General features: G+C 37.8%; 1 protein-coding gene across 3 annotated transcripts in view; it reads right to left on the bottom strand.

Annotated features, from left to right (window-relative positions):
- Positions 1-19,073, bottom strand: part of LOC131069371 (translation factor GUF1 homolog, chloroplastic) — a 291,243-nt gene that overhangs the window by 111,099 nt on the left and 161,071 nt on the right. For all 3 annotated transcript variants that reach the window (XM_058004741.2, XM_058004742.2, XM_058004740.2), the window contains 2 exons: positions 2,462-2,616; positions 2,276-2,333 (listed from right to left, as the gene is read on the bottom strand). In XM_058004741.2, coding sequence (XP_057860724.2) covers positions 2,276-2,333; positions 2,462-2,616 — 213 coding nt within the window. The remainder of the gene's footprint in view (positions 1-2,275; positions 2,334-2,461; positions 2,617-19,073) is intronic.

Genomic DNA, 19,073 nt, shown 5'->3' with positions numbered 1-19,073 from the left:
GGAGATAGATATGGAGCGGCAAAATTAAAAGTGAAAAATAAATCTCGACAGCAAAAATTATTAAACTTCGTGTTTTGCGGAACTTACTTAATACCGGCTGGGAGAAAATAATATCGTAAATAAATTACATACCTTATTTTTACAATACATATTATCAGGCTTCATTAAGTTCGGTGGTTTGTTTATTATGAAAAGTATTGTCCAAGGTATAGAGGCATAAGAGTTTATTAATATAAACAAAAGTGTTTGGCAAACAAATACTCCCGTAAAAAGTTTATTAATAGAATTTAACAAAAAGAAGTTATTGAAATATTGAAGGATATGACTTTTCAAACTAAAAGTCATGTTGGTTTGCAACCGGTGGAACTAGCACATATATATATGAATTTTTAAAAATGCTTTGAGAAGGATGTTGATATGCTGGATATATATACTTTGTATAAAACTGTGGATTTTTGAAAGTATACCTCACGTAGGTGAAGTAAGAGATGTGCAAAGAGAAACATGAACAATCAGTCCTAAAAGAGCATAAGTTTAGAATATAATAACAGATATATAAACTTAGCACATGCAGATTTGAAATGAAGAGTAAGGCAGATTTATGATCAGCTTACAGCAGATTTAAGAAAGAAATTGTGACATATTTGTATGAAGATGTGTATGCAGATTTAAAGAGTATTACTATTGTCCATCATCCATTGTTACAGCAACATGTTCAAGATGGAAAATTAGACTTGTGAAGAGTGAGTTGGTGCTCACAATTTCAGCAAAGAGAGCTGGTGCTTCCAGTGGGTTGGTGCTCACAAAACAAAGTTCGGGGGTTGGTGCTTCCAGTGGGTTGGTGCTCACAAAACAAAGTTAGGGAGTTGGTGCTTCCAATGGGTTGGTACTCACAAAATTGTAAAAGAACATAAATATATAGCATTCATTTTCAATGGTTTTCTCCCGCATTGGGTTTCCACTTAAATCTTTGTGTTATTGTGTTCATATGCAAAATTATTTTTAGTGATTGATTCTATCATATAAAATATTGAATTGAAAAGTTTCATTATACTGATTCACCCCCCCTCTCAGTATACCTGTGTGCTCTTCACATACCTCCTCCATGTTGTCTTGATGATGATGTTGAAATACCATCTTATGAGCATATTAGGTTATGCATCTATTATTGGTTATGTCGACCATATTTGATCATTGTAACTAACGGTAGGGTCATGATCTATGTATGTGTAAGATGGGTTATTAGCAAGGTCATCATACATGACATTTTGTGAGCTTGGTATGTTGTATACTCTTAAAGCCTTCATTCCTTGACAGGTGGATAACATATCAACTTCTTGTTTCCTTACATCCTACCTTCTATGCTTCACTTGGATCCTTGAGAATAAGATGATTTTCTACAATGTCTCTATGCTACTATTGTTATAAATATACAACTAACTATTATTACTATGTACAAAATGTTATCTTCTAACTTCTAGCTAATTGAGGATGCTTTCAAGGCTGCCACCCTTGATCACATAATTGCTAATCATTATTAGGTCATCACAGTGTATTAGGAGATCGCTGCATTATGTGTTTACAATACTTTCGCTTGAGTACTGAATAAGTTATTAGGGAAGTCAGGCAGATTTATATTCCATATCAATATAGGATTTCAAAACATATTTATATTCCTTGACTTGGTGCAATTTGTCTTGAATAGACCTCTTGCAAGTAGACTTCCATCCCATCTAATGTCTTAATGTATTTTTTATGAATTTGCTTCTATTAGGATTACAGATATCTTGATCAAACTATTCTTATTTTCTGATTGCTACATTATCATTTCTCATGCAATCTTCATCACTGTTTCACTGCTTAGTCAACTTGCACATTATGTAGTCAGCTTTATCATCAATCCTCCACCTTTCTTTTTGCTATTCATCATTGCTTTACAGATTAATGATGATTTCTGCACAAAACAGATTACTTATTCTTGCTATGTCCAAATGCCTGCCATCTCTGGATCACACAATGTTTGGTTTCAGAAACAGGGATGTTACAATGTCAACCAAAAAAATATAAAGTACACAACCAGTAAAAGATTAGTTGTAATACTATCTGCTCTTTAGATTCATTTATCCTGGAATGATAATAAGTAATAATGAAAATCACAAAACTATTTATTTTTCCTTCAAAAATTCTTCCATATCCTTGAGAGTGTTCAGGTCAAAAGCAAGCATTGCAAGAAGATGCATATCATTTGAACAAGAAAATAACATCTAGAAATCACCTTTAAAGATGCATCATTTAGTTGTAACTTCTCCAAAGCATCTCGTAATTCTGTAAACCTACATGGGAATAATTCATTCAAAATGATGGTCTATAACAATTGACTTTAGGGGTATGAGCATAAATTACAAGCACAAGAAAAAGTTATAAATAAACCAAATATTAAAGGGCTGCAGATATTTTTAACTGGTCAGCATCCACAGGGAAAAGACCAGAAAACACCATGGGTGTTACTTCCACATATCCAGGCAAAGCAGTCTCTGCCCTTTTTACAGAGTTTGTAATTGTATCCCCAACCCTTGCATCAATAACAGTCCTTATTGATGCTGCCATGTAACCTACCTGTAGAAACAGAAACAAAAACACTAAATATGATCATAGAAAAACTAGGTAAACATATCACATATTGACAAGAAATATGATTAAAAATTAGATCATACGAAAAAAAAAAAATCAAGGAACTACCAAAATGAGAACAATTCAAGAAAGTAATCTCTTCTAAAGTTATAAATTCCTCCATAAGAGGAAATTATTAAAGCCAGGGACTGCTGAAGAAACAAAAAATTGGGATGATCTCTAACTATACTGAAGATAGCAAAAAAATAAGACCCCAATTTTCCAAGATGTAGCAACAACTGTAAAGCTTATCTTTGAAAACGTACGTCAGCAAGTTAACAGAAATGTCAGAGAAGCTTATTCTTGAATTTCAGAAAAGACGCAAATGAAGGATGAAAAGGCAATGATTTTGTATAAAAAGTTCAAATTTTTTTTAATTATATTTTCATCTTTCCACAACAGAGTATTGGCTAAAACAGCACGTTTAAAATACATAAGTGAAAAGCACGCTTCCAATATCTAGGTCTAGGGAAAAACCTACTTTTGTAAAAAGGATTTGTAATACCTAATGTGCCATTTTATCATCTAATTCATGCAATGGAATATTCTTTCCATAGAACATAGAACAATTTGTCTTAGTCCTCTAGTTTATCTTTCTATTGTAATTGTGACAATTAATAAAACTGAAACCTGTATATTATTTTTATTTTGCATTATGTGCTTTCCGGAATAGCTGCATGTATTGGTAAATTCAAATCATGCAGCCAATGGACTGTAAGGACATTGTGTAATCATTAATGTGCTAGATCAACGTCGTAAGCAATTACAAGTGCACCTAGAGATGTTAAATCAATTTCAGGAGACATTTTGATTCAATATGTTAAAATCCAGTTTTTAGATTCAACATTTTCAAAATCCGGTTTTCTCTTTCGCTAAAGACACCTAGGGTTATGGACTCTAAACCCACAAAAAAGGTTGGCAGGATGCCAACCTTAGGTGGTATGCACTTCACTCATTCTAGTAAAAAAGACAATAGAATGAAACTAGTGGAAACCATAGGCACTCAGCCTAATCCAAGGCAAAATACCATAAAGTCCATAACCATTATCCTAGGACAGTTGAGGTCTATCGTTTGGGAGTGGCAATCTCATGAATCAATTCACAAAGAAAGATTCCATCAGCCAAGCCATAGGTAGAAAACTTGAACTAGGCAAAAACTTGGCAAACCTAGAATTTGGCTCAAACTCAGTCCTTAACAAAAACACAAAAATTTGTAAAATAGACTTAAATAATGCAAGAATTCCATGAAGGAGGTTGGGCCTTTAGACATAGTGCAAGTGCTTATTAATGCAATACATGTGTAAAATCAGGTGAAGTTGTTGAGTCTACCTACAGCCACATCGAATGGACCCTTTGTTGTGTGCATTAATAAGGCACTGAAGTACGCTAGCAAAATCAAGTGGTTCAAGAAGGTTGTGGCAAATGCAAGGGAGGTGCAAATGCTCACGTGTGACCATCACTTTTCCTTGGCATTGCTTCACCACTTTTCAAAGAAACAAATCCTCAAGCCAACTAAGAACTAATTTGCTTCATTCATCATTATATTCCAAAGGATGCTTGAGTTGTAGGAGCCCTTGCAACTTATAATCATGACACAAGAGTTGAGTAGGTGGGGGAATCTAAGACAAAGACAGGAAAAATGTTAAAGGAGGTTGAGGTCAATTATGTTTTTCTAGTTAGGTGCAAGATAAATCACATCTTTTGTATCCTAAATTTTCAAAAGCATTAAATATGGGGATTTTGACAAACCTGGACATGGGGAAATCTATGAATGCATTGATAGCATGCTTAGCTAAATGAGAGACACCATTTGTGAGAGAAACCACCTTGAATTCTACCACACACATGTACAACTCATTATTCAATGATGGTGGGAGAAATTGAATAGCATGTAGATGTGGTTGTTTGCATAAGACACTATTCCGGTGATGCTCCAGTGGAGATTGATGATGTATGGTGCATGAGATTTCTTAGGAGTTGTCATTGATGGCAATACAGCCTACTGATCTTATCCGGTATGGAGTTTTGGATATCCGGATGTCCTAAGTATGTTTTGAATAAGTTCTGGTATAAGTATGTCGGTGATAGTTTGTGTACAGTGTTGGTGAGAATTTCTCATTTCCGGTGATGTGTTTTTGGTTCCAGTCATCTGAGTTAAGTTGATTGAGTATCAGAAGCAGATTATCATGCAATACCACCCTCTTGTGTTGTCTCTTTAGCATGCTAGAAGGTCCGGTATCTGGTAAAGCAATATGTTAAAATCTAAGAAAACAGATTTAAACCAAAATCGAATTGAAAGAGTTAGCACAAAATACTGGAAATAAAATGGACAAAATAACAATACTAGAGAAACTTGATGTGAATGCTCAACGGTAGAATAGCATCAAGAGAAATCTCCCAATATCCAAAATGAAAATACAAGCAAGGTAGCGTGTTTATATAGACTCAAGTGAGAGGTGGAGCTAGCAATACCAGCCAATGAGGAGACCATCATGATGGTCTAAACATAATAAATGCACCTCCTCATAGCATGTCGACACCTCAATACCCACTTGTCTTAAGTAAACCTGCTTTATTAACCTAAGCAAGCTTAATAAAAGTGTAAGAAAAACCTAGGAAAAAGGAAAATAATAAACCCAACTAGGAAGATAAAAAACCTACACTAAAACCCCCCCTTGCATAGCTTAGGTGGGTGAAAATATGGGTCTCGGCAAACGAAGCCTGATAAGGTACCCATGTACATAGTCTTCCCCCCCCGACAAAGAAGAAGCTCCCCCCAACAAAGGAGAGTACGCAACCCCCCCCCCCCCCCCAAAATAGAGGGAGAGAAAGAAAGAAGGAACTAAGAAGTCCCCCCAACAAAAGAGAACACTTGCCGCACCCCAAGCAAAGCTCTCAAATGAATGAACTTGCTCTTAGTGAAGGGTTTGGTGAAGATATTTGCAGTCTGATCTAATGTCTAACAATACTGAAGATCATGTTGTCATCATTTTTGTTTCCAAAAATGAAGAACCACTACGTTAAATTTTTGTGAAAAAATGAAAAAAATTACTCTGGCACGCTTCCCGAGGCAGAATTTTGACGAATCCTTGGACTGGCTTAGTCCTCAGTCTATCCTCGAACTACGTTTCGAATTTTGTCAAATTCTGGGTTCGTTTGCTATGTCTTTCCTTCAATTTCGGGTTTTAAAACCCCGACTGCAGGTGGAGAATTTTCTTCAAACTGCAAGTTTTAATGATATTCATTGTTTTGGTTGTTGTAGGGGAATTTTTAGCTTATTACATGTGCATCTTTATTAAAAGATGTTACTTGCAATTTGTTTTAAATTTTCCTTTCTTGTTTTTGTCTTTTTTATTGTTTTTGGTCTTGTTTAGTTAAAATAGGGATTTTTTGACTCAATTACAAGTAAACTTGCAGTTTGGTCAAAAAACCCCTACTTTAATGGTTTTTGCATGTAATAGGGATTTTAAATCCCCATTACATATGTGCAAGTATTTCTAACTTGTTGTAGGGATTTTATTTCCCTTTTATAAGTAATTAAAACTTGTAGTTTGCTCCAAAAAACCCGATTTTGCCTTGCAAGTGCATTTTTGACAAATTTAAACTTGTCATTTGTCCAAAAAAAACCTGATTTTGGCTTGGCAAGTGAAAAAGTAAAAAATAAAACTTGTCATTTGTCTAAAAAATCTCGATTTTGCCTTGTAAGTGGAAAAAGTGAAATTAAAACTTAAATTCTTCTCCCAAAAACCCGATTTGCATTCTATTGTGCAAATTCGAACTTGTCTTTTGCTCCAAAAACCCCGAAATGCAAGGAAAACGATTTTTGACCATTTCAAGGCAAATTTTGTAGAGAGATTGTTGGAGGAAGGAGGCGTTTTGGTTTGCATCCTATTTTCATGCATTCATGGACATCTTTCACGCCAAATGGAGGTTGCATTGACTGGTTTTTCGCCCTAAATCAGCAACCACGTTTTTCATAAATGCCACTTTTTGAGGGATTAAATCTTCAACAAACTCCACTCTCCTAAATCGTTTTGCCCTTTCTCATCTAGGCGTGGAGTTTAGGAGGATTGTTGAGCAATTAAATGATGCCATTTGGTGTGCAAATGATGGCCACGTTTTTTCCACGTGACTCCTTTGGCTACACTTTGCAAGCACAAATCATCATGTCTTCTACTTCCTCCTTAGGCCTTTTGCTCCAATCCTTTTAGGCGTGCTCTCTCATTGGCACTTTGATCTTCCAAATTTGAGATTGCTGCTACATTTATCAGTTTGGGGCATTTTTACAAAAACGTGTTAAGGGTTTGGCATTACGGTTTGGGTTTATTGATTGATTTTGCTTCTTCATTCCAAGGATTGTTGCATTTTTGGAGAAGCATTTGCATTTTCAAGAAAGGTATGGCTTCTTTCCTTTCTCTCCTTTATTTTATTATTTTCTTGCTTTCTTTGTTGCTTTTCTGTAAATATGTGTTGTTCTTCCCCCAAAAATCGGTTTTTGTGAGAGGATTTTTCATTGTTCTTCCCAAAATTCCCTCTTTACTTGTATTCGGGATTTTTAATCTCGATTACATGTTCGCTGGAAATTTTTGTTCTTCCCCTACGGTAAAGGAATTTAACCATTTTTGGTTAAAATTCCAAGTTGAAAAGTGTGAAATACCCCTCCCTTGCAAATTCGGGTTTTGAAAACCGGATTACATGTTGAAGAGTTCTTCCCATTCTCATGAAAATGATTTTCCCGAATTTTCCCATTTCTATCCATTCATGTTCCCCATATCCGTACTTTCCATTTCCGTCATTTTCCAAAAGTCAAAATCTCATTTTTCGTCCATTTCTCCATTTTCGAATTTACAAGTGTACTTGTATTCGGGTTTTAAAACCCCGATTGCATGTATGTCCTTTCCAACTTGTATACTTGCGAAAATTCTCCCAAGATCCGAAATTGGTCAAAGTCAAGATTTTCCCATTTCTACATATTTCCCCTCTTCCTCTCACAAAATCGTGAAATTCAAGAATCCAATTTTTACCCATTTGGAGAAGGAAGAATGATATTTGCAGCTGACTATGATGTTGCCTTTACTCTTTTAAGTCTTCATCACAGCATTCCAGGTTCACAATCAATGTCAGATTTGCCAGCATCTCCAACTCCAAAGAAAATGAAATACAAATATGACAAATATCAGAATGAGGTTGCACCTTCCCAAGTTTCTTCTCCTTTGGATCGCATCAGAGACACGGAGATAGGGCACATTGATATGGCAAAATTCGTCAACCGGGTAGAAGATCCATAGGATAATAACTTGCAGCGGTTGTTGGACAGCCATATCCATCATGCATCTTCCTTCCCAGTGGCTGCCCTAGAACCTCAGTTTGTTCTTGCATGCGCCCATCATTTTGACAAGGAATCAAGAGTCCTTAAAAATGATGATGGTGAAGCTATAATTCGTCTTGATGCGGATACAATCGAGAAGGTCTTCAAAATACCTCTTGCACCTGTTTATATGGAAATCACCAAAGAAAATGCAGCGGAATATTACGTGAAGAGGGAAAAAAATTGCAAGCGGCACATCAATAGGTGGATTCAAGAACCACGACCTTCTTTCTCAAGGTGGGTGAAGTTGTACCGTTGTGATTTTAAATGGGAGATAGGAGACACCATCACTCTTCTCAGTAGGATGATGGGCCTTGAGCATTCCAATGTCTTTGAGCCATGGATGTATCAGTTCATTATGTTCATACGACAGTCACATCACATTTCATGGGGGGAAGTCATCAGCGATGCCTTGTGCGAACAACTTGCAACAGTTCCTACCACCATGACCACCTTCATGAATTCTTATTTGGTATATTTAGCAGCATCACTTAGACACTTTCCAGGTCTTTCTACCAAGAGTGATCGCTCGCTTATACCAGTTTGGGAATATTATGACCAGTTGCCATTGATACCCAGCAAACTGCATTTCAGAAGGGTCCAAGATGCATTCTTCGGATATTTCATGTGTCAGTTTGACAGAAATCTCAGGAACAAAAGAGTATCAGATGAGGCATGGGTCAAGGTGTCTGAGTATGGGTGTGTGTTCCTGCAATTTCCCACCTTCACCTATATGAGGATACGATGCTATGATGGTCAGCCATACATGCTTCCAAGATACCCAACCAATAAGATAATTCTTATGGAGTTGGGAATACAGATCATTGTTGTTCACACTTTTCAGTCTGCTAAGCACAAGGTTGGAATTGGGATCTCTACCACAAACCCATTGAAAATTGGCCGATACTCCCTTGTCACATCTGTGAAGGCAAAGGCCATGGAGGCTGAATTGCAGGAAATCAAGCTCAAAAGGTTCAAACCTAGAGCTGATTTTGATTATAGAGGTATGAAGGAGAAAATCAAGAAATCCTTTGTGCATGTTCATCGCATTGAAGACATCTGGGTAGACGTCCGCACAGAAGCTGAAGTCCTCAAGATGGATTACTGCAAGCTCACTGTTGAGCAAATTGTTGATTTGAACTTGGTGGATATCCCACAAGGGATGATTGATGACGGGCATATACTTGATCCTGAATACACTTCACGGAGGGTTGAAGAAGCTCCACTTCCTTTGATCCAATGGTCGCACAAGGAGTGCATATCCATCCTTGACAGATTTCAGCCTATCTTGGCCAACACTAACGCATGGCTAAAAAGTAATGTTGTTAGACTTATAAAAAATCAAGGTTGGTAAAGAAAATGATTCTACGGGGCCTCTTTGACGGAAATCTAAGATTCAGATTGACAACAAGGAGGGTGCTTCATCTTCGGGCACAAGGATCAAGTTACGAGTCAGTCATGCAGTAGTGCTTCCTCCTGAGGAGACGACTATTCGTGGGAAGGAAAAATCACGATTCCATGTACAGGTAATTGATCTAGATAATCCAGAAGAGGGGCAGCAGTCTGATGATGCTCCCAAGTCTCCAGTTTCAGACTCGCCTCATGAGGTCATTCCTCCAATTTCCATTGAGACGCCTCTTTCTCTTCCTGATTTGCTTGTGGATGAGTCTCCTCAGAATGCAATTCCTATTTCAGCATACGAGCCATCTCCTAGTCATCAACAAGAGACTATGTTGAAAGTTCCTGAGGATAATCCTGCTTGCATCCAGTTATCAGAAATTCATACTTCCACTTCTGGTTTTGAAGAATTCATGAGGCAATTTTCATGCCCATTGGTAACTAAGGAAACCGTGGTCGCTGTCCAAACCATAGATGAAAAACTCGGATTTTGCAATAACTCGGCAAGGCCAAAAAATTTTAAAAACTCGGGACTCGCCAAAACTCGGCAAAAAACTCGGCAACTTTATCGAACATTTGAAAATACATTTTTTTTTTATATATAATTCAAAAACACACATTTTGTAATGTCCCCTTCTCACTGATGTTCTTTCAGAGGTCCATTAGCCTATTCCTGAGACCCGTAGGCTAGGTGGAATGAGTAATCAGGGTCTAGCATCGATGAAACGAAGACTTACTATTTTTAGTAAGTCAGGGGATGACCGTTCTGGTGCCATTGTCCGACCGAACACTCCTTGCTTTGCCTCTGGACGCGATGATCATATTTTTCTGAGCATTAATTCTTGACTTACTATTTTTAGTAAGTGGCTGGGTGGCACATTTCTATTTTTGGCAGTAGTCAGGGTTTTGAATTCTGCAGCAGTTTGTGGTCGTCCGGGTTCAGTTTCATCTTGGAGGTGATAATAATCAGTGCGGGAGATATTTGCAACATAATTAAATATTATTTCCTTTCCTAAGGTTAATATTTAATTAATCTATTTATTGGATGCTGGTTTATTAAATTTGGGATTAATGCCTGTTTAATCCTAAGTTGGGCGAAATTCAATTATTTTATGGGATGTGAAATGTTTTTTTTTAAAGGGGATATTATTTCACTTTACATCGCCATTTTTGTGCCTAAGTGTCCAACGTGGGTCCTCCCCTCTCTTGGGCGTGACTTTTGACTTAGGGAGTTGGGCGCTACTCTTGGGTCCACATGAAAGTGGAATGAAATTCAAATGCAAGCGTGGAATTTGGAGGGATGTCATTTGGATTTGAAGAATGAAGTTATAAATATGAGGCTTGGGTTCCCATTTGCACCATCTTGAAAATCTGTAATGTTATGCTGCCGGATTGGCAACAGAACTTGAGGCTTCGGAGTGCGTCTCCCTAGTGCTACCCGGTTTCGTACTTGAAATACAGTACCTAGCTGTGCCTTGTATTCTCCTATCGCTTTCAGAGCTTTGCCATAGACATCCTGGTGTTGCAACGATTCTGGACTTGCTGGTTTTGCCTGTGGCTGAAACACATTTTTGCTCACATCTCTCTGTTGGAGCGGCTGATAGTTATGGGTATTATTCCTATCTTCCTTCCCAGCACTGGCAAATAAGTTTGTAAGTTTTTAGCCCATTTGTTTGAGTATTGATTTAATTGTGCAAAATCGAAATTCCTAGTCTAGGCGTGGGTTTTTGGGGTTGCATTGGGATGCGTGCAAAATAAAAAGAGGGTTGTTTGGGGTGTGGCTGTGATTGGTTGTCATTGTATTGGATGTATGGTGGGATTGGGCTTGATTTGAGTCAATTCGGGTAAGCATTGAGTGAGTTATGAGTATTTTCATGTTTTTCATGGGCTGCTGGAACTGTACTTTCAGCCTGCAGAGCAGTGTAACAGAAAATTACAGTATTGTGTAGAAATCTGCAGTTAATCTTCTCATCTCATCTACTTATTGTAAGGATTGTTTCAGTAGTACTGAGCATCCCATTCTATCTGCTTATTTTTTGTACTTCCCACTGCATAAGTGGAAGAGGCTGGCTTGCCGCCTTCTCAGTTTTGTAATTCAGTTTTCTTTGATAAATAGTCCTCCCGCTGAAATATGCGGTAGAGTGATGTTTTAATGTAATGTCCTCCCGCTGAATAAGTGGTCGAGTGATAAAGTTCAATGTTTTGGTCCTCCCGCTGAAATATGCGGTAGAGTGATTGTTAATGTAATGTCCTCCCCGCTGAAATACGCGGTAGAGTGATTGAACTTCTATTTCTTGTAATAGTTCCCTTGGTCGGTTTACCGCCAAGAAGTTTAGTTTCTATCCTGCTGGATAAGCAGAAGGGGATGGCTTGCCGCCCATGCAGTTGTAATGTTCAGTTTGTTTATTGATGCTGACGATCCTCGAAACACCGTATGCTCTCACCCTCCCAGTCTGGGCTCTCGGTGAACAAAAGGTGTAAGGGTTCCCTTTAGTTGTTTTGCTTATTACTCTAACCTTAACGGGTAATTGTTGTGGATGAATTGCTATTGGCCTGAAAAAACAAAAAAAAATTTAGTGGGATATTACACATTTACACCAAATTTGTATAACATATATGATTTCCATGATATATAAATCAAATTTTTTTGGTAATACATAGCAACAAATGCAAGTATCATAGCATAAACCAAAAACCAAGTGCAACATATGTATAAGAGTTCAATACATATCAACGTATCATAGTGACAGTCTCATAAAGTTATAGAGTCATAGACCACAAAACAAGAACCTCTGAAATTCTGATTACATATCAAGTTCAAAGTTTGGTATCAATGAAAATAAGAAATCATAAATTGCGTCTACGACTAAAGCTCAAAACAGATTGTGGCCGCTGGATGGGTGGTGCTGAAGTAGTGGCAACATCCTCAACACTAACAGGTGCCTCTGCTGCATGATCAACCTCCTGCTCCTCCTCACGTGCTGCCACTTCCGCATCCCATTCCTCTCCTGCCCTCTCCAACTCACTCAGCTGCTCATTAGTAAGGAATGGATCCAAATCATTATCAACATCATCAGGAGAAGCAACCCATTTTGCTGCATATGGATCAATGTCATCCAAGTCAAGTGCTTCATGTGAATCTTGCCCTAGCACCTTCTTCTCATGTAATCGAATGTTGTACCGCACATAGACAAGATCATTCAAGCGTTGTTGAGTCAACCTATTGCGTTTTTTTGTGTGGATGTTCTCAAAAACACTCCAGTTGCGCTCACAACCAGAAGCACTACAAGGCTGTGATAATATGCGGATGGCAAGCTTTTGAAGATTAGGCGTTGTGGCACCATAATCTTCCCACCACAAATCTGCAAGGATACAAAATGTGATTTATAACTTGTAAAGATTTCAATAATCTTAAAGAGAGAAATAAATGGTAAAAATTAACATATGTTTTTTTTTACCTGGTCGTAAGGTGGCTCTCCTACGTTTGCAATCAGGTGAAGAAAACAATTCCCCTAAGGCCTTCTTATAACTCTGCAACTCATCAAGTATCAGGTCTCGAAGGATCTCATCATCAACTAATCTCCGAATGCATGTGTCAAGGCCAATTCTAACCTCTGCATCTGCTCTGAAACTCGGAGAGTAAAAAAACTTGGGATTCAAGAAGTAGGCAGCAACATGAATATGTTGGTGGAGTTGATGGTTCCACCTCCGATCAATTATGCGCCATATGGGTTCATACTTGGTCTTGTTTGACCCATACAAGTGTTGAATCGCCTCTTTGGCCTTATCCATGGCCTCATATAGATACCCCATGGAGTTATGATCCCCATCCACCATTCATAGCACCCTCACCAACGGTTCCGACACCTAGATATAAAAAATCTAACAAAATCAGCAGATTGAAATATTAGAAAATTAAATAATAAATCATCAATTAAAGTTTCAAAACTTACATTGATGATCTCCTCCACTATCTTGGCAAAATTAGTATCAAAAATGGCAATCACAACCTTCTCTGCTTCAGGCTTTGTAGCATAAGGACTCCCCAACCATCTTTCACTCACGAACATCCGCTTCAGGTTGGGCAATGTAGCAAGTATGCTCTGCAAGGTGAGGAAATTGGTAGCAAAGCGTGTGACCCCCGACCGCACAAGATCCTTACCTTCAGTGTGCTCTCTCATAAGATTCAGGACCCATGTGTGATTGTAGATGTATTTGGTGATATTCCTTCCATCTTCAACCACTTTCTTTACCCAACTTAGTTTCCCTATGTCCTCAAGGAGCAAGTCAAGACAATGGGCAGCACAAGGGCTCCAAAATAATGTCGGATGTCTAGCCATTAGAAGTTTGCCGGCTGCCACATATGCAGCTGCATTATCAGTCACAACTTGGATGACATTCTGCACTCCCACATCCATCACCACTTCATCCAACATGTTGCACAAGGTCTCCGCATTCTTCACTTCATTGGAGGCATCAATTGATTTTAAAAATACTAACTGTCCTCCTGAAGCAACTAGAAAGTTGATGAGTGTCCTGTTCCTACCATCTGTCCATCCATCAAAAAGAATGGTGCAGCCATTCTTTTCCCAAATAGTCCTTTGCTCTTCCACTAATGCATGAGTGTTTTGGACCTCATCCTGCAATAACGGTCCACTTACCTCGTAACGGCTTGGGGATTTGAACCCCTTACCTGCCACAGTCAACGCGGTGACCAATTGGTCCCAAGATGGACTAGAAATAGCATTGAACGGAACATCGTTGCAGATAAAAAATCTAGCACACGCCACCTTGGCTTGTTGGTGAGCCTCTTTATTCCATGCAGTGCCAAGCAATCCAGTTTGTGCACCAGGAGTGTTACGTGGAATAAAGAAGTTTTCCATGTTGCTGTCCAAAGTTCCCTTTGCTCGTATCCGTGGCCCAAGGGAAGAACCAGATGTCCCCACATCTGTATGTGACCCCATGGAACTCAAATCTGCCCTTGGGGCTGCCATTGCCTCTGCTGTTCTCTTTTTTGTTGCCTTCCTTTGATCATATGCTTCAAGCGTTGCTATTGCATCTCTCGTAGCCTCTTCAGTACATTCCGTACAGCTTGTGGTATCTCGGCATTGAATTTTTGCAAGGTGATATTTGAACCTATTAATGCCACCTTTTACAATTTTTTTGCAATGGTTGCAAAAAACATCTCCTCGTTTTGGACCTGGTCTCCCATGTTTCCAACAAGGGTCTCTCTTTTTGCCACCAACTTTAACTGTAGAAGCTGAATCCATTTTCTTTCAAAAAGATGTGGAAAAGAACCTAGCAAAAGAGAGGCAACATTTAGAGATAAATAACATTGTTACCAAAAAAAATCACAAACATCCAAAAATTACAATGACTGTATAACTGTATTTTATTTACAGTCATCTATTAATAGATGACTCTCTAAAATTAAAATTTTTAATTGGTTGTGTATTTTTTTAAGTTTTTAACTTCAAATTTAAATTTAAATGAAATACTTTAATACACATTGACATTACACAGTTGACAGTCATTTCAAATGACTATGAGTATTTCACAATTGACTGTGTAATACACAGTCATTAATTACAATGTACATTAATGATTAATGTATTACACAGTCATCAGTCATTTGAAAATGACTATGTATTACACAGTCATTTCAAAATTTGAAAATGACTCTGTATTACACAGTCATCAGTCATTTGAAAATGACTGTGTATTACACAGTCATCAGTCATTTGAAATTTTGAAATGACTGTAATGACTGTGTATTACACAGTCATTTCTCATTTGAAATGACTGTGTAATACACAGTCATTACAGTCATTTCAAATGAGAAATGACTGTGTAATACACAGTCATTTGAAAATGAATGTGTATTACACAGTCATTTGAAATGACTGTGACTGTGTAATGATGACTGTGAATACACAGTCATCTGAAATGACTGTGACTGTGTAATGATGACTGTGTAATACACAGTCATTTGAAAATTTGAAATGACTGTGTATTACACAGCATTTGAAAATTTGAAATGACTGTGTATTACACAGTCATTTGAAAATTGAAATGACTGTGACTGTGTAATACACAGTCATTTGAAATGACTGTGACTGTGTAATGATGACCGTGTAATACACAGTCATTTGAAAATTTGAAATGACTGTGTATTACACAGTCATTTGAAAATTGAAATGACTGTGATTGTGTAATGATGACTGTGTAATACACAGTCATTTGAAAATTTGAAATGACTGTGTATTACACAGTCATTTGAAATGACTGTGACTGTGTAATACACAGTCATTTTGAAATGACTGTGTATTACACAGTCATTTGAAATGACTGTGACTGTGTATTACACAGTCATTTCAAATGACTAATGACTGTGTAATACACAGTCATTTGAAATGACTGTAAATTGTAATTACTAATGATTGTGTATTACACAGTCATTTGAAATGACTGTGACTGTGTAATACACAGTCATTTGAAATGACTAAGACTGTGTAATACACAATCATTTTCAAATGACTGTGTATTACACAGTCTTAGTCATTCGAAATAAAACAATACAAAAAGATACCTGGTCGTGCGTGCAAATGCAAACAATACAGTCATTTTGACTGTGTAATACACAGTCATTTCAAATGACTATGTATTACACAGTCAAAATGACTGTGTATTCGAAATAAAACAATACAAAAAGATACCTGGTCGTGCGTGCAAATGCAAACAATACAGTCATTTTGACTGTGTAATACACAGTCATTTCAAATGACTGTGTATTACACAGTCAAAATGACTGTGTATTCGAAATAAAACAATACAAAAAGATACCTGGTCGTGCGTGCAAATGCAAACTCTATGCAAATCGCGTGGCGTTTTTTGCCTTCCGGAGTCGCGCGAGCCGCGAAATGGAATAAAGACTTCGGTTTTTTTTTTGCTTGCGACTTAAGTCGCGTTTTTCTCGCATTTTGTGCCGCGTTTCGGGCGGGTTTTGGCCATTAACGGCGATTATTTGCCAAAAAAATCGCGGCGAGTATATAAAAAAATCGGCCCGAGTATTTCCGCGATTAACTCGCGCGGCATTATGGATCGCGATTACTCGCGAGTTTTTGAATTGCTCGCCGAGTTTTGCAAGCCTGGTCCAAACAGATATTCCTCCCAGGATGACCACAGTGATACAAACAGAAACTGCTTCTCCTTTGCCTACGGCTACTACTGGAAGAGAGTTGATGACTTTGCCTCCATGGCTTAGTTCTTTTACCCCGAAAAGGAAGAAGCAAGAAATCTCACCTGATGCCTTTGATTACCAGCAACTCAAACAGTCCAGATCTAAAGTTGCTAAGAAGGCCAAGACTATCTCTAGAGTAACTGTTGATAGCAACAAGATGAAAGTAGCTGAAATTGTGGAACCTATTGCAAATAAGCCACTTGATGAAATGTCAGCTGCTGATTATAAGGTTACAAGGATAGAGTTGGGCAAGCAAACGCATTAGGTCATTAAACATGATGCTCAGTTTTTTGCTGCTTCACTGGTGCAAAGGTGTGATGAGCTTCTAGCGAAGAAAGACAAGCTAGAAGAGGAAAACCGACAGCTTATGGCAGCCATTCATAAAATCACAAAACCTACTGCTGAAGGAAGTAACTCCATAAGTTCTTCTGATTCCCAAGAATCGATTCGTGGAGTGGAAAGGGCTGCTCAAAAGGTACAAGCACTGGATTCCTGGGTTGATCAACTTCATGATCAATGTGTACAAGTAATAACAGACATTTTTCAAATAATGTCTAAACTAGAGACCATTGAGGAGAAACTGGATCAGACTTCTAACACTTTCAAAAAGAATTTAGAAAATGTTGAGAAAAGTCTGACAATCTGGCGTACCATGCCCCAACAACAGCTGAGTATTTTGCAGGAGCATGCCATCATCTCTTCCAGAGTCATGTACTTGGAATTTGAAGAACTCCTGGAAAACAAGACCCTTGTTCTTAAATCCCTCATTGAGGAGATCGGTGATGCAAGGAGATTCCGGGGTGAAGTTTACCGAGATATTGTCTCACATTGTGAAAGGGCCTCTTGCAACATAATAAGTCAGGATGGAGAGCTGATTCCAGAAGAAGAAGTTCTTGCTGATTTACAGATGAGGATTCATAATGAATGGAGGAGCGAACAATTTTCGGCAGCTTCGGTTCAAGCATTGATGAAACACCAAGCCTTTCTGCATGAAATCCAGTCTATCCTGGATAAAAACAATTCTGCGCTCCTCCACTGTCACGACACTATTGTGAAGACTATGGTTGTTGCCAAAAATACCCATGAACCGAATCCTGATGAATTACAAGCGAGCATCCAAAAATTTCAAGGATTTGTGTCTTCACAAAATTCAACTTAAGTGTTTTTCAACACTTAGTTGAATTTTCCCTCTTTTGTAATCTTTAGTTGTAATTTAGTTTTGACAAGTTGAATGTAAAAGTATTTTTTGTAAAATGCAAGTTACACATTACTTGCACTTTTGTAATACATGTAAGGCAACTACAAGTTGTGTCTGATTAGGACTGTAGTTGGAATAAGTCTTAGTTAGTTGGAGTAACTCTTAGTTAGTTAATGAAGTCTCAGTTACTTATTGAATGAGTCTTGGTGGTTGAGAGAATCTCTCAAGTTAGTTAGGATCCTCCCACCTTTTTCTCAAGGCTCCTCTTCTATAAATACTTGAAGGGTCCATTGTAATTATTATCTTTTGGGAAAGCAAGCAAAAACTCTGCCAAATTTACAGCAAGAAGTCTTTGAGCTTATGTATGTGAATTGAAGGTTTTGAAGAATAATAAAGAAGGATCACTCAAGTTTTGAGTCTTTGAGCTACATGTTTGAGTTTAAATCTTTTTATTTCTTCTATGCAAAGTGTTTCTAAAGGAGCTTAGTCCAATCTGATTTGATGTCTTTGAGCTGCAAGTAGAGAAGATTAATTAAAATAGGAAAATCTCTAGAAGGAGCAGCAAGTCTTTGAGCTTGCGTCTATTATTCAGGAAAAATTACTATTTGATAAGAAATAGCAGCAAGTCTTTGAGCTTGCATTAGTTCTTGTCTTTGTGTTGAAAGAATAAATTATTCCAGTCTTTGAGCTGTTGTCTTTTATTTGTTGTAAAATTTAGTATAGCAAAGGGTAGATAGGACTTCTAATAGTCAAGTCTTTGAGCTTGATATTGTTGTCCCATCCCGAAGGAAGTGACGGAAGTCTTTGCGCTTTCAGGAAACTTCATTTCCTTTCTCTCATTTTACTTGAAAGTGGTTACTGCTGTTCATATTCAATCGTTATCCTTTTCTGTGAAGAGAAAAGGATATTGTCTTTCTTGAAGAAAGAAGGAAGACTGCTGTCCCATCTTGTTTTTATTTCAGTTTTAGTTAGATAGGAGGAGCCTTCCCTTAATTAGGAGAGTTTTTACTCATGTGCTGTGGTTGAAACCACAATTTTGTATATTTCCCCAAGTGTACAAAATTTTCAACCAACAGATCAAGAACCTGCTCATGAATCAACTCCCGAATGTAGTGCATGTGAATCTCAATGTGCTTGGTCAACTGATGATGGACCGGATTGCGAGAAATCTAAATTGCACTCTAGTTGTCACAAAAGAT

The sequence above is a fragment of the Cryptomeria japonica genome, chromosome 10 (genome assembly GCF_030272615.1).
Source record: "Cryptomeria japonica chromosome 10, Sugi_1.0, whole genome shotgun sequence".
Classification (NCBI taxonomy): domain Eukaryota; kingdom Viridiplantae; phylum Streptophyta; class Pinopsida; order Cupressales; family Cupressaceae; genus Cryptomeria; species Cryptomeria japonica.
Note: the sequence above shows the minus strand (reverse complement) of the source record. Positions and strands in the feature narration are given on the sequence as shown.